Source organism: Acomys minous (assembly GCF_964271855.1).
Source record: "Acomys minous genome assembly, chromosome: 15".
Classification (NCBI taxonomy): Eukaryota; Metazoa; Chordata; class Mammalia; order Rodentia; family Muridae; genus Acomys; species Acomys minous.
This window is the reverse complement of record NC_140497.1, coordinates 70,417,694-70,433,019: the sequence shown is the minus strand read 5'-3', so window position 1 is coordinate 70,433,019 and position 15,326 is coordinate 70,417,694. Positions and strand designations below refer to the sequence as shown.

At 39.6% G+C, this 15,326-nt stretch overlaps 1 protein-coding gene across 1 annotated transcript; it reads right to left on the bottom strand.

Moving 5' to 3' along the window:
- Window positions 1-4,635: 4,635 nt before the first annotated feature.
- On the bottom strand, window positions 4,636-10,021 carry FDCSP (follicular dendritic cell secreted protein). The gene is made up of 5 exons (XM_084758810.1): window positions 9,932-10,021; window positions 8,152-8,220; window positions 7,172-7,204; window positions 5,725-5,925; window positions 4,636-4,712 (listed from the first exon to the last, which is right to left on the bottom strand). The coding sequence occupies exons 2-4, from the start codon at window positions 8,203-8,205 to the stop codon at window positions 5,743-5,745; spliced, it is 270 nt and encodes an 89-aa protein (XP_084614936.1). The 5' UTR covers window positions 8,206-8,220; window positions 9,932-10,021; the 3' UTR covers window positions 4,636-4,712; window positions 5,725-5,742.
- Between the last annotated feature and the right edge of the window lie 5,305 nt (window positions 10,022-15,326).

Below are 15,326 nucleotides of genomic sequence, written 5' to 3'. Positions count from 1 at the left end.
GATACTGTCAATGAATTTGTACAACATAAATCTGTGGACACCTTCACTCAGTACACTCCAGGTGATTCAGTCACCTCTAGTCCTCACGCTCGCTCCAAAGTGTTTAACAATCAAGTGGTGTCCGTTCAGGGCTGGTAGACAGCAGAGTGAGTAAAGTGCTTCCCATGTGTTGTGTTTTGAATGAGAAATAGCCCCGTAGGTGCGTATATTTGAAGGCTTGGTCTTCATTTGGTGGAACTGTTTGGAAAGGATCAGCAAGTGTGGCCTTGTTGGAGGAGGTGTGTCACCGAGCGTTTAAAGGCCCATCCCGTCCCCACTTCACATATTCTCTCTCTGCCCTGTGCCGTGATTCATATAAGCTCTCAGCTACTTCTTCAGCGCCATACCTGCCTGCCTGCTGCCCAGCTTCCTGACTCACCCTCTGAAATTTATAAGCAAGCCCCCAATTAAATACTTTCTTTATAAGTTATCTCGGTTATGGTATCTCTTCACCACAGTATGAAAGTAACTAAGGTAACATGTAAGCAAATGGATGTTGAGTTTGGTATCTAGAACTAACATAAAGCAACAACAACAGGTACGGTGGCATGACCCTCCTATCTCAGTGTTGGGAAAGCACAGACACACATGTTCATGGGGCTTGCTGGACAGTCATTCTAGCTTAATCAGCAAGTACAAGGTCAATGAGAAATCAGGTCTTGAAAAATAAAGTGGAAGGCACCTTAAGGAACAGCATTTGAGGCTGAACTCTGACTTCTTTTTTTTTTAATTAATTGATTCTTGTTACATCTCAATGGTTATCCCGTCCCTTGTGTCCTCCCATTCTTCCCTCCCTCCCATTTTCCCCTTATTCCCCTCCCCTATGACTGTTCCTGAGGGGGATTACCTTCCCCTGTATATGCTCATTGGGGATCAAGTCTCTTCTTGGTAACCTGATGACCTTCCTCTGAGTGACACCAGGTCTTCCCCTCCCGGGGACATGGTCAAATGTGAGGCACCAAAGTATGTGAGAAAGTCATATTCCACTCTCCACTCAACTCTGGAGAATGTTCTGCCCATTGGCTAGATCTGGGTAGGAGTTTAAAGTTTACCACCTGTATTGTCCTTGGCTGGTGCCTTAGGTTGAGCGGGACCCCTGGGCCCAAATCTGCCTATCATAATGTTCTTCTTGTAGGTTTCTAGGACCCTCTGGATCGTTCTACTTTGCTATTCTCCCATGCTTCTCTCATCTAGAGTCCCAATAGGATGTCCTCCCCTCTGTCCCAGTTTCCTGGTAAGTGAAGGCTTTCGTGGGACATGACCCTTGAGCTAGTATGCAGATATAAGTGAGTATATACCATTTGAGTCTTTCTGCTTCTGGGTTAACTCACTCATTATGATGATTTCTAGCTCAATCCATTTGTCCACAAATTTTGGGAATTCCTTGTTTTTAATAGCTGAATAGTATTCCATAGTGTATATGTACCACAGTTTCTTTATCCATTCTTCTACTCATGGACACTTAGGCTGTTTCCATGTTCTGGCTATTATGAATAAGGCTGCTATGAACATGGTCGAGCAAATTTTCTTGTTGTGTGCTGGAGCATCTTCTGGATATATTCCAAGGAGTGGAATAGCTGGGTCTTGAGGAAGCCCTATTCCCATTTTTCTGAGATAGCACCAGATAGATTTTCAAAGTAGCTGTACTAGTTTGCATTCCCACCAGCAATGAAGGAGTGTTCCTTTCTCCCCACATCCTCACCAGCATGTGATGTCGCTTGAATTTTTGATCTTAGCCATTCTGATGGGTGTAAGATGGAATCTCAGAGTTGTTTTGATTTGCATTTCCCTGATGATTAAGGAGGTTGAGCATTTCTTTAAGTGTTTCTCAGCCATTTGATATTCCTCTGTTGAGAATTCTCTGTTTAGTTCCAAGCCCCATTTCTCAATTGGGTTATTTGGTTTGGTGGTGTTTAATTTCTTGAGTTCTTTATATATTTTGGATATTAGACCTTTGTTAGATGTGGGGTTGGTGAAGATCTTTTCCCAGTCTGTAGGCTGTCGCTTTGTTCTCTTGACAGTGTCTCCAGCCTTACAGAAGCTTCTCAGCCTCATGAGGTCCCATTTATTAATTGTTGACATTAATGTCTGGGCTGTTGGTGTTCTGTTCAGGAAGTTGTCTCCTGTGCCAATATGTTCCAGGCTCGTCCCCACTTTTTCTTCTAAGTGACTTTGTGTCTCTGGTTTTATGTTGAGGTCTTTAATCCACTTGGATTTGAGTTTTGTGCAAGGTGACAAATATGGATCCAGTTGCATTTTTTTACACATAGACATCCAGTTAGACCAGCACCATTTGTTGAAGATGCTATCCTTTTTCCACTGAATGGATTTGGCTTCTTTGTCAAAAACCAAGTGACCATATGTGTGTGGATTCATATCTGGGTCTTCGATTCGATTCTACTGATCAACCAGCCTGTTGTTGTGCCAGTACCATGCTGTTTTAATTACTATTGCTTTATAGTTCAGTTTGAGATCAGGTATGGAGACTCCTCCGGAGCACCTTTTATTGTACAAGATTGTTTTAGCTATTCTGGGTTTTTTGTCTTTCCATATGAAGTTCAGAATTGAACTTTCAATGTCTTTAAAAAATTATGTAGATATTTTGATAGGGATTGCATTGAATCTGTAGATTGCTTTTGGTAGGATGGCCATTTTTACTATGTTAATTCTCCCGATCCATGAGCAAGGAAGCTCATTCCATCTTCTCATGTCATCTTCAATCTCTTTCTTTAGAGTTTTGAAATTTTTTTCAAACAAGTCCTTCACTTGCTTAGTTAGAGTAACTCCTAAGTATTTTACATTGCTTGTGGCTAATGTGAAGAGTGTAGTTTTCCTAATTTCTTCCTCTGCAAGCTTGTCATTTGTGTATAGGAAGGCTACAGACTTTTTTGAGTTAATTTTGTATCCAGCCAATTTGCGAAGGTGTTTATCAGCTCTAGGAGTTCTCTGGTGGAATTTTGAGGGTCACTTATGTAGACTATCATATCATCTGCAAATAGGGATAATTTGACTTCCTCCTTTCCCATTTGAATACCCTTGATCTCCTTTTGTTGTCTTATTGCTCTGGCTAGAACTTCGAGTACTATATTGAAGAGATATGGAGAGAGTGGGCAGCCTTGCCTTGTTCCCGATTTTAGAGGAATTTCCTTGAGTATCTCGCCATTTACTTTGATTTTGGCTATTGGCTTGCTGTATATAGCCTTTATTTTGTTGAGGAAAGTGCCTTGTATCCCCAATCTCTCTAAAACTTTAAACATGAATGCATGTTGGATTTTATCAAATGCTTTCTCTGCATCCAAAGAGATGATCATGTGGTTTTTTATTTTCAGTTTGTTTATATGGTGGATTACATGGATGGATTTCCGTATATTAAACCATCCCTGCATGCCTGGAATGAAGCCTACTTGGTCATGATGAATGATATCTTTGATATTCGTTTTGCAAGTATTTTATTTAGTATTTTTGCATCAATGTTCATAAGAGAAATTGGTCTGAAATTTGCTTTCTTTGTTGAGTCTTTGTGAGGTTTAGGTATCAATGTGACTATGGCCTCATAGAATGAATTTGGTAATGTTCCATCCATTTCTGTCTTTTGGAGTAGCTTGAAGAGTATCGGCATTAGCTCGCCCTTGATGATCTGGTAGAATTCTGCACTGAAACCATCTGGCCCTGGGCTTTTTTTGGTTGGGAGACTATCATTGATTGCTTCTATTTCTGTAGGGGTGAACTCTGACTTCTATATATGTACATGTGTATCTGGACAGACACATGCCTAGGTACACAACACACACATGTGTATATTAAAGTATATTAAATTTTATGTTTTACATTTATTGTGATAAATATATTATTTTGACAAGTGGACTGAGAATCAAACTTCTTTCAAATTCATATCTCTTTACCTGCATGTTAAAAAAGCTGTCATAACTCATTGGAGATGTTTCTTTGGTTTATGCAGTGGTTAATGCGGAAACTCAAAATTGGTCAAAATTCATAGGATAAGTATCTGTATAGTTCTCAGCCACAGATGGGGCATCAATATCATATTCTTTATGCAAGGCTCAGGGAAAATAGTGGAAGAAGGGTAGAAAACTTGTAAGAGTCAGAGGTTGAGAAGAAAAGCAGAACAATCCAGATTCTTTTCAACCTGACATTTGACTGCGGGACTCATGAAAGGACTGCAGTTCTGCCAAAATGGAGCCACTCAACATTCCTGTGTGAAGAGGGCCTTACAATATTATGACAGGTCATGGCTTCTGGGAGGAGGCGAGTCAATGTTTTTTAAGGATGTGGCTCAAGTGGATAGACATACACCCACTAGTTTATGGGCAATATAAATCGGACCAGGCAGTTTATAAAAAAAATAGAGAGGACACAAAGTAGGGAGATGTGTATCTGGGAGAAGGGAGGGGGAGTGCTGGGAGAGTGGATAACATCAAAATACATTGTATGCACATATAAAGTTCTCAAAAATTAATAAAGTGTTATATTTAAAAATAAAAAATAAAAAAATCATATAAAACTGTTAAAAGCCCAGGACCTCCCCTTTCATGCTTAATAAAAAGACTCCTAAAGAGACAACAGCATATGCTAATTCAACTGCATTTATTTTTCTCTCTTAAAAGGAACAGTGATCCTTCAAGGAAGCAGCTCGCAGTCAATTTCAAAGTAACCTGAAATAAATGGCAGGTATATAATTATTAATCCAGATGGGCCATTCTCTACGGCACCTATAAGATACATATGTACACACATATATATGTACATATACACATATATTGCGTTTTTGTCATATACGTTGCCATATAAATATATGTAATTCAAGTACTGGAAAACATTCAATACATGAATGCTTAGTAGGAAAAGAAAATGTCAGAGCCTTTCCTTGTGTCTGTATACACATATTACATACTATATTATATATATGTGTGTGTGTTATGGGTCTGAATTTTATCTACAATATAGCCTATACTTTCCCAATCCATCCATGACTTGCAGAGTCAGCACTTTGATACTGGTATGTTCTGACGACAGTACTTCTACTTTAAGCAAACCATAGGGCTGTAGAGGTTTTTGTTGTTGTTGTTTTGTTTTTTAATGTTATAGCTACAACAATGTCTTTGGTTTTTAGCATTAAAAAGCTTATGTTACTTTTCTGCGGACTACGATGAACTTTCTTTTAGGGTCTAGATAAATGGACTCATCCAGCCTGAGCTTTATATTAAAAATCTGCTTCTCCTAGTTCTGTGGTTCAGCCCAAAGTGAAAAATTGTTTGTATTAGTAGAAAATGTTCAAATAAAAATATAAAAGGTTTGCTTTTATTGTATTGTAGCAGATAAGGACTTTAAACTGCTGTGTTATTGGGTCTATAGTGTGTGTGCATGTATGTATATACACACATACATATACATACACACACACACACACACACACACACACACACATATATATATATATATATATACATATGTATATATACACACATTTCTACCGTTGGTGCCAACAATATTTACTGGAGAAAAATACTGAAACCTATGGGATCCTAGTAGCTAGGAACAGTGTAGCATGTATTTTCATGGAGTGATACATCCAAACCGACAAACAGGAAACAGAGCAGCCAAAGTGTAGACATCCAAACCCACAAACAGGAAACAGAGCAGCCAAAGTGTAGTATCCATACTCACCGCTTGTTTCATCTTAAATCACACTGTAGCTTTTTTCTCATTCTGTTGGTAAGGAGATGGAGTTCCAGGGGGAAAGAATGTCAGGAGACAATAATAATAATTCCACAGATAGTCTTGATTTGGCAATGGTGGGTATGGGCCAAGTGGATTCATTTGCGGGGGCCAAGGGAGCCGTGGGAGAATTTCATCACTGTCACTGACCTGGTGATAAAAAAGGACGGTCTGTGTTACCATTGCTTGATGCAGCTCTCTTCCATGTGTCTTTTCCTTATTAAGGAGAAAGCTTAATTGGTCTACATTATTTACAGTTTTTATATGTAGAATTAACAGGGACTTGATTATCTCAGTTTAGAAGATTAGAGACAATTATTTGTCCAAATCTTAGAATTCAAAGTAAATAGTTCTAGTAATTCCTTCCATAGCTATGAGACAACGAAGAGACGTGAAGATGTGATACATGGATCTCTTTGATTCGTGTGACCATTAATCAAACCACATGTGAAAATCATCTCTCTGCATCTTTTTCTCTCTGTGTCCATTTTTTTTTCTATCAGTTTTGGTGCTGAGAGGATGAAGTCCTATATTATTGGCCTGAGCATGGTCATGTCAAGGATCCCAGTGTCTCAGGCTCATGGGAATGGCAGATCAGGGTCAGGCTCAGAAGAATGGTTAAGCCGTCCCCTAGCCCACATACAAAGCATTTTCAGTTAGCTAAAGCCGGCGTGTGCAGAAAGCATCACATCCAGCTTCCTCCTCCCTAATGACTGCAACTTAAGACTGCTCCCACTCAGAGAGCCCCTGCTGACATGAGCTGACCACATCCTCCTTGTACTTGCTGTATATAATAGAACACTGCATTTCTCAACTGCTGGTGGTTCCTCTCCTTCATAGCACATGGCCTACTCCATCCCAGCTTTTCTGCATGTATGTGTCTGCCATTTCTTCATTCCCACCGTGCCATTTTTCTGAAGTGTTTTTGCTTGTCTGTTCATACTAAAATAACGTTTCACTGGATTTTTCCTACTTTGGTCATCAAGGCTGGTCTACTACTATCTGGAAGGAGACGTCAAATGTTCCCAGAAGGATCAGCTGTTAAAGACTTGGTCCAAAGATCAATGCTATTGGAAGGCGATGCCTTAAGAAGAAGAAGTTTTAGGTAACTGGGCGGTGCCTTTTGTCACAGACTGGTTCACAACTAAACCTGCGCGTCATTGTTAAACGCAATGAAAAGATAGTTCTCTCTATAGGAAGATATTAATCAAATAATTTATACTGGATTCAGATGTGCCTCCAAAAATCAAACTCTATACCTCTGTCTACTGCTATACCCCAACAATTCTTGAGAACCTCTGCACAGGCCGAGAGATTTTCATAACTAAATGCGTTTAACCACAGTTGTGGCGATCTCACACAGAAAGCTGTCATATAAAGATGGAAAGCAACTTACACTTCTTTTTACTCGTTCCTGGTCCTGAGGCACCTAAGGGTCAAATGGGGAAATTAATGTGTGCTGATGAAAATGGATGAGAAATAAATACATATACACATACACATATACATACATCTACATATAAGAACTAATTCAATTCAATTACTGCCTAATGCAGTTTCATGCTATCCATTAGAATATAGGACTTGGTTGCTATAGAGATGTTATATATGATATAGAGAGAATTGTTATTTTTTTTCTTTTTCTGGTGCTGAGGATCAACAATCAGCCCTTGGGCTTTGCACAGTTAGTGTCTAGGTTTTTTTTTTAATCATCTTGACACAGGGCAGGGTTATCTGAGAAGAGGAATCTTAATCAAGGAAATGTCTCCATCAGATTTCTGCTGGGCAAGCCTATAGGGCATTTTCTTGTTTAATTACTGATGTGGAAGGGCTCAGACTGCTCTGCGCAGTACTACTCCTGAGCAGGTGATCCTAAGTTGTGTGAGAAAGCATGATGAGTAAACCATGAGGAGCAAATTAGTAAGCAGCTCCTCTCCGTGCCCTCAGCTTCAGTTCCAGCCTCCTGTTCCTGCCTTTAGTTGCTGCCAAGATGTGCCTTAGTGATGGAGTGTGACCCAAGAGTTGTAAGCTGCATAAAGTCTGTCCTCCCCAACTTCTTTTGGTTGCAGCATTGATCACAGCAATAGAAACTAGCCTAAGACAACTACCAGGTAAGTTCTGTATAGCACTGAGTGGCATTTCTATTTCTTAGAATGCGTTTTAATAATTTACTACATTTGCTACTGCACAAAAACTACATGGGATCAAACCATGTATCAGAAAAGCATATGGCATTGTCTGAAATATAACGCTACAGGTCAGGTTGTAAGTATCTCTATAAACTGAAATGTGTAGAGAGACTAATAACGCCATAGAGAACTGTGAATCATAACCGATGTGCATGAACTCTTTTAGAGATCAGACGTGAGTACTCACCGGGAGACAAGCAGTTACTGCCAGGATGGCGCAGAGCAGCAGGACGGCTTTCATCGTTCCCAGAACACCCTAGACATCATAAGAAAGATAATATTGACAGAAATCCAGAAGATGCAATCCTGGACCACGGTCTGTGACTAACAGTTCTCCAGACTTAGCTAATCATTTTCAGTTGTATTGTCCATTTACTAGTAGGTAACGTAAAAAAATTAATACAGGGTGACTTGCAATTTTATCACTTTATTGTGTAATTATTAAAAAAACTATTTATTTATTTATAAATGCTATTTTATAGACCTTATCGAGTAGGGTGTTACTGATTAGTACTTTATACAGTTTTCTGAAGAAGATCTAGGGTTTTACACTGAGGAAAATGTTGATTTACCATGCTATTAACATCATCTTGGTGTTATTTTGAGACCATGGATATTCATTTTTATCACTTACTGAACTTTCCCATGAAGAATAAAGTATAAAAGAAAAAAATATTGCCACACCTTGAACTCTGTCTCTGTTTTTCTTCATATCAGTGAAAATCTGAATTAGAATCTACATAGTACTAGGAAATGATGGATGAGTTTGAAGGCAGGAATTTAAAAGTTTTTCTAAGTTTAGCAAATATCAGACTCTCAGTATAGAAAACTCATAGTATGGTCCTCCTCCCCACCTGGCCCCGCCAACACACACACACACACATGCATATACACTTCCACCTTCCTTGTTCAAGCCTGGTGCTAGCCACTCTCAAGGATGTAACAATAAAGCTCTTTCAGGTAAAGGCTAGTTAGAGATAGAGTTATGCATTTATAATGTAAAGCAGCATGTGACAAATACTATACACAGACGTTACAGAATGTTGACAGCATATAGAAGAGACAGAATGTGGAAATAGTTTTGGAGGGAATAGAATTGTAGCCGATTTTATACAATGGGATGGCTTTCATAGATAATTTACAATCTCATTAAACAGAGATAAACGCCATCACAGACTCCTTTGGACTGTGTTTTGTAATCACTGCACATCATAATTACCAACTACCTCTTTATTTTTTATTGCTCAAGCCTTAGCAGTACATTGTTATGTTGAGAAGCCTTATGCTATGAGTTATCCAGGTGCATTTTTCTTCACCATCTATTTCATTCAAAGATTAATAGAAAAGACAATTTTAAATAATTTTTATATTAAAATCAACATGATATATCAGACTGGGGGATAAATGATGATACTTTAAAGATGAAACAGGAGGTTATTAACAAGATGGCTGCTTTTTTTCTTTTTTGTCAAGACAGAGTCTCACTCTATCTCTGGCTGTCCTGGAACTCACCAGGTAGACCAGGTTGGCCTTGAACTCCCAGAGATCCACTCACCTGCCTCTGCCTCCCAAGTGCTTGCTCCACTACTCTTGGCAAGGTCAAAAGTGGCACTTCTTCACTGCACCTAATTCCCCAAGCCTTTGCTGACTTGGTCCACAAAATTTAAAATGATAAATCTGATCTCATTCTCCTTCCCCTGCATCTGTGTCGCATTCAGGAAAAAATTCCTTTATGGTCACTCTAAAAAATATATCCTTACTATAAAAAAAAATGATAGTTTTAAAGAAACTCTTACAAGCAGAAATACACAAAATAATTGTCAGATTACTATTTGTAAATTTAAGCCAGTGTTCCATGATAATTTCAATTCTGGTAGTTGATAAAAAATTACTATGCGTATGTAGCATCCATCTCCTGGAAGAGTTCTATGACCATAGCTTACAGCGACAGTTCTGACCCCTCTTACCTTAAACTCCCCGCTCGGTTCCTTCCAGCTGATGCTGCTATGAGAGGTGGTGTGTGCTTGGCATTTCAGAGTTGCATCTCTTTTATACACTCCCAGTGCAGTGGAATGGAGAAGTGTCCTCAAAGCCGCTCCCTGGGATCAGTTATCAGTCAGCTGACTCATCAACTCTCACCATCCGTCCACACTGAGAAATAACCAGCATTGGCAGTTTTCTGGAAACTATGGTTGAGTGACTGACTACAGAATATTTCCTTTGTGGTTTTCCTCTAAATTTTGTTTCTTGTGGATTTGAGGTTTATTTCCCTATAGACATAAGTGTTTCATGTCTGTTATTCCATTTAATCTGTGAAACAGCCAGCAACAAGCAAAAATGATCATCAAATCTTCCCATTGTGTAGGCCAAGGGCCTGAGAAATTGTGAGGGTTAGTACTTGATTTAAAAGACCGTAACTAGAATTTTGCCAATACTGGGCTGATTGCTGGTTCCAAGACCCACCTGTAGTGAGCATTTTACAATGTCAGCCTAAGGATAGAAAAACCCAGAGAAACATTAAAGTTAATTTTTATGCAACAACATTTAACCTCGTTTCGCTGACTTAAAGAGAACTGAACTGTTGAACTGCTAAATACAATATTCACCATATATTGGTTTTCATTTTGATCATTGTGAGCTTAGAGTACGTTCACTTCCAGGAATAGAAATGAAAAGTGCATGTGTGTGTATGTGTGTCTGTGTGTGTGTGTGTGTGTATGTATGTCTGTGTGTGTATGTGTGTGTGTCTGTGTGTGTGTATGTGTGTGTGTGTGTATGTGCATGAGTGCACATGTATGCCTATGTATGTGTGTGTATTGCATGACATGCTATTGAATGCCTTTACTAAAAGTTGATTTTAGTTTCTTCTACTTAGCTGAAAGTATTCTAGGAAAAACTGCTAATTGTTCTTTATTTTTGAAACCAAGATGCACTGTTCTGTCTTCATGTTATGTGTCTTGACATTTAATAATGACTTTTGTTAAAATCTTTTGCCAAAGATCTATTTTTTCCTTCCTTAGTTTCTTCAAATTATTTTATCTCCCCAGATATTTGATCACACTCTCACTCCTCTAACTCCTTCTAGATTGTTCTCACCTCTTACCTGCCCAATGTCATGTTTATCCTTCTCTGAAAAAATTATCCTGAATACCCATTTCCTCCTGTTCCTTTGCCTTTTGCAGCAGCCTCATGTGTTCTTCTTTTCCTCTGAATTTGCTGTATGTGTTTGATCATGTATGATTTTAGTCTGCACTTGGAGGGAGTAGTATGATAATTTTCAGGCACACCATGGTTTAGCTAAGATCTTGTGGTCCACAGGGTCTTTTTATCCAGCTGCATGGGTCATTGTGATGCTGGGTGCATCCCATAGACACAACCTAACCAAAGGGAACTTGGTATTTTTCTTTTCAAATCTGCTGTCAACCAACTATGTAGCTCTCCAACAAAGAGATGTGAGCTCAAGACATTTTTCTTTTCTTTTTTAAAAAAAATTTATTTTTATTAATTTATTCTTATTACATCTCAATGGTTATCCCATCCCTTGTATCCTCCCATTCCTCCCTCCCTCCCATTTTCCCCTTACTCCCCTCCCCTATGACTGTGCCTGAGGGGGACTTCCTCCCCCTGTACAGGCTCATAGGGTATCAAGTCTCTTCTTGGTAGCCTGCTATCCTTATTTTCTTTTTTCCCCCCATTTTATAGTTTTGTGCATGCATATAATGGATTTTAGTCACTTCACCCTCCTTTATTGCTTCCCCCCCCTTTCCCCCACTGAAATAGTTTTTCTCAACAGTCCTCTTCTTACCTTCATGTCTTCTTTTTCTTTTTGTTACATGGGCACCTTTATTACTATTCATTATTTTCACACGGTATATTTTGGTTATATCCATTCCCTTTGCCCTCCTCCTGCTAGATCCTACCTACCACCCTACCCACGTAACTTCACACTCTTTCCTATCACTGTCAAAAATAAAATCAAAGCAGACGAATAAAAACCAGTAAGACAAAGTACTAAGCCAAATCAAACTAGTGGTGGCAAGATCATAAGAGCCAGAAATGGTGGGTGTCACCAGGAAGCATCATCTCCTAGACACAATATACACATGGCCTCACAGAGACTGAAAACACAACCAAGACCTGCACAAGTTCAAAGGAGGCAAAATCCCAGCATGGAGGGATGAGGAGGTGGACACCAAATCCCACCCCTAACCACAAAACTATTTACAATTGATACCTGCTGTTACCAATAGAAGCTCAGCTTTCTCCAATGGAGTGACTTTGGGTACATCACTCACCCTTCAAGGCAAGGCCTCAAAACCTGGAGCCATTGGCTAACACAAAATAGCCTTCATGTCTTCTTCTTCTTCTTCTTTTTCTTCTTCTTCTTCTTCTTCTTCTTCTTCTTCTTCTTCTTCTTCTTCTTCTTCTTTTTTTGTGTGTGTGTGCTACTCGCGTTGAGCTTAGAGTTGTTTGCAAATAATTACCAGACATGGGAGGAATTTATCAGAGGCTGCTGCACTGAAGAAAGTGTATCACTCCTTTCAGCCATTAGCAATTGCCAGTAGTCTCCCAAGGAGTGGTGAGGACGCATGGGTCCCTTCGCCATCCTCAGTGACATGTTAGTAGACTCAGTCTAACTTAGGTTTGGGAGGTAACTATAGCTGCAGTGGCTTAACGAGTGGCTACGTCTTGTCTCGACAATATGTTTTCGCTACACATCTCTTCATCATTTTGCTTGTACACTCTTTCTTCCTCCTTTTCCATTATGCCTTCTGAGCCCTGGAGGCTATGGATAGGCACCCTATTTAGGGACCGTCACTTCATCAGCACTGACGTCTCCTTTTGACCTGTTATGAGTCTCTGTTAACTCTTACCTTTTTTGAACAATGCTGAGAGCACCACAAATCTATGGAATGAAGTTTGGAAATCTGTCCATATAGCAAAATGATGCTAGTAGGCTCCCTCTGAGGGCCTATGACCTTCCTATCCAGGGCCACTGCTCTAGGCTTAGAATCCTAGGCACACCTCCGTCCTATTGGTTGGCTACATCAGAGCACACATCTTGCTGTAGCTCACAGCAAGCTCACAGATTGGTTACATGTCTTCACTGTAGCTTACAGTTTCCTAGCTCAGTTTCAGCTTCAGCTTCCTATTTGTCCATCTAAGGTGTAGAATGCCTTCAGTGACTGGGTCTTGTCAGCTAGTGCTGGTGGATAAACAAGAGGAATGACAAGAGCCAGCATTGTTTTGGGAGCTTCTAGGGCCTCTCTAACAACTCATACAGAAGCATCCTACAGCTCACATTAGGGGATGGAGTGTGTGTGTGTGTGTGTGTGTGTGTGTGTGTGTGTGTCTGTGTGTGTGTGTGTCTGTGTCTGTGTATAAAGGAGTTTGAGGGGATTGATATGAAACAAGGTGGTGTCATACACAAGAGGCCATAAGCTTTTGGGGGAACTTAGATGTCAGAGGCAGGAATTAATAATGATAACACAGTAGGATGCTCTAAAAGGACAAACTTGAAATATTAAGAACACTCATCTCTGCAGATATCCAGGAAGCAGCTGGGAGACCACAGGCTGAGGTGCGGCTGAAGGTATTTCTGAGTAGCCAATGGAATTAAATGATCTTTTTGCACCATTTCAACTATAATGCATAGGCTGGGTGGCGCAGGAGGAAAAACCACTGTTATATTCTAGCAGGGATGTCAATAAAAAGTCCTTTAATCTTTAGTGGTAGGGAAATTCACATTGCAAATCACGGTGTGGTAGGTAGGCCTTAGTGGAAGGCCCACTGGTTCTTATTTCAGTAAGAGAATAGAAGTCTGTTATACCACATTTGTGGTCTGTAGAATCTGGAGCTTGGAGAAGTTTGGTGCATCTTACACAATTAACATAATTTTGTATGAATTGAAAAACCTTGAGAAAAACATTTCACATATATCAATAACAAGGACAAAACTGTTGCCTTTCTATTAAGAGAATGGGCACAAATTCATGCCTGAGTTCTCTTTAACGTCATATTCATTTACAAGTAAATTCAGTGGCTAAAAATTCCTACAAACTAATTGTGTGTAAATCCTGCAGTGACTGAGTAAATTCACCAGTTTCTTGGCTATTTGGCCTACAAGTGACTTTAAAGAAAGACGTTGTAAAATTATTGTTTGAGTTTAATAGAGCGAGTATTAGAATTCGTTCCAGACAGGCTGTGCCCACATCACTGAGCAGCGGAATGCTTCTAGCTCGCATTGGAATCAAGTACGTGCTTACTGAATTCTACTGAGTGTGTGAGTTGGGTGACTTTTCTGGGGATTTGTATTGTATAATAGTTTAAAGCCACAGTCCAGGATCTGAGCATCCATGTCATTATTTTCTGTTTATTGGAATCATGACATGGTTTTGCCATCATAATTTGAATTTGTAACAGATATAATCAATATTTTGATATAGTATACATGGTATTAATGTTCATAGTTGACATGCATTACAATATTTTTTATCACAAAACTTTTTTCTCTCTGCAAATACATGAATGAATATAATTTATGGTATTCAATAGTTATCTTTATTTTGTGTGCATTCTGCCTGTGAGTAGGTAAGTGCCCTGTGTGCATGTGAGAGAGGTTCAGGAAAAGATTTGAAGAGACATACATATTGGTCTGAGTCAGGCTTTTCTCCTGCTGGCTGATTTAACACAGACAATCTTTTTTTTGTGATCAAATTTTTATTTTGTTTCTTTTTTAAAATATTTTTTTATTAATTTGTTCATATTACATCTTGATTGTTAGCCGTTCCCCTGTTTCCTCCCATTCTTCCCTCCCTCCCACTCCCCCCCTTCTCCCCTCCCCTATTTCTGTGATTGAAGGAGACCTCCTCCCCCTATATATGCTCTAAGAATATAGAGTCTCTTCTTGGTAACCTTCCCCTGAGTGCCACCAGGCCTCCCCATCCAGGGGACGTGGTCAGAAAAGGAGCACCAGAGTTCGTGTGAGAGTCAGATCTCACTCTCCACTCAACGGTGGAGAATATCATGTTCGTCGGCTAGGTCTTGGTAGGGGTTCGAAGTTTACTGCCTATTTCTCCTTGGCTGGTGCCTTAGTTTGAGGAGGACTCCAGGACCCAGATCTGCCTGTCATAAAGTTCTTCTTGTAGGTTTCCAGGACCCTGTGGGTCCTACTATTTCCCCATTCTTCCATGCTACTTTCATCTAAAGTCTCAATAGTATGTCCTCTCCTCTGACCCACTTTCTTGGTAAGTAAAGTTTTTCATCCCTTGGACTAGTGTTTTGATATGAGTATATGAGTATATACCGTTTGTCTCTTTTTGCTTCTGGGTGAACTCACTCATTATGATAATTTCTAGGTCA

What these genes read in the sequence shown, in the direction of transcription:
- FDCSP (XM_084758810.1), bottom strand. Translation starts at nt 8,205, where the DNA reads ATGAAAGCCGTCCTGCTGCTCTGCGCCATCCTGGCAGTAACTGCTTGT. An exon ending in CAGTAACTGCTTGTCTCCCG is followed by an intron (nt 7,205 to 8,151) that starts GTGAGTACTCAC and finishes TTTGACCCTTAG; the next exon opens with GTGCCTCAGGACCAGGAACG. An exon ending in AGGAACGAGTAAAAAGAAGT is followed by an intron (nt 5,926 to 7,171) that starts GTAAGTTGCTTT and finishes TTTTATCACCAG; the next exon opens with GTCAGTGACAGTGATGAAAT.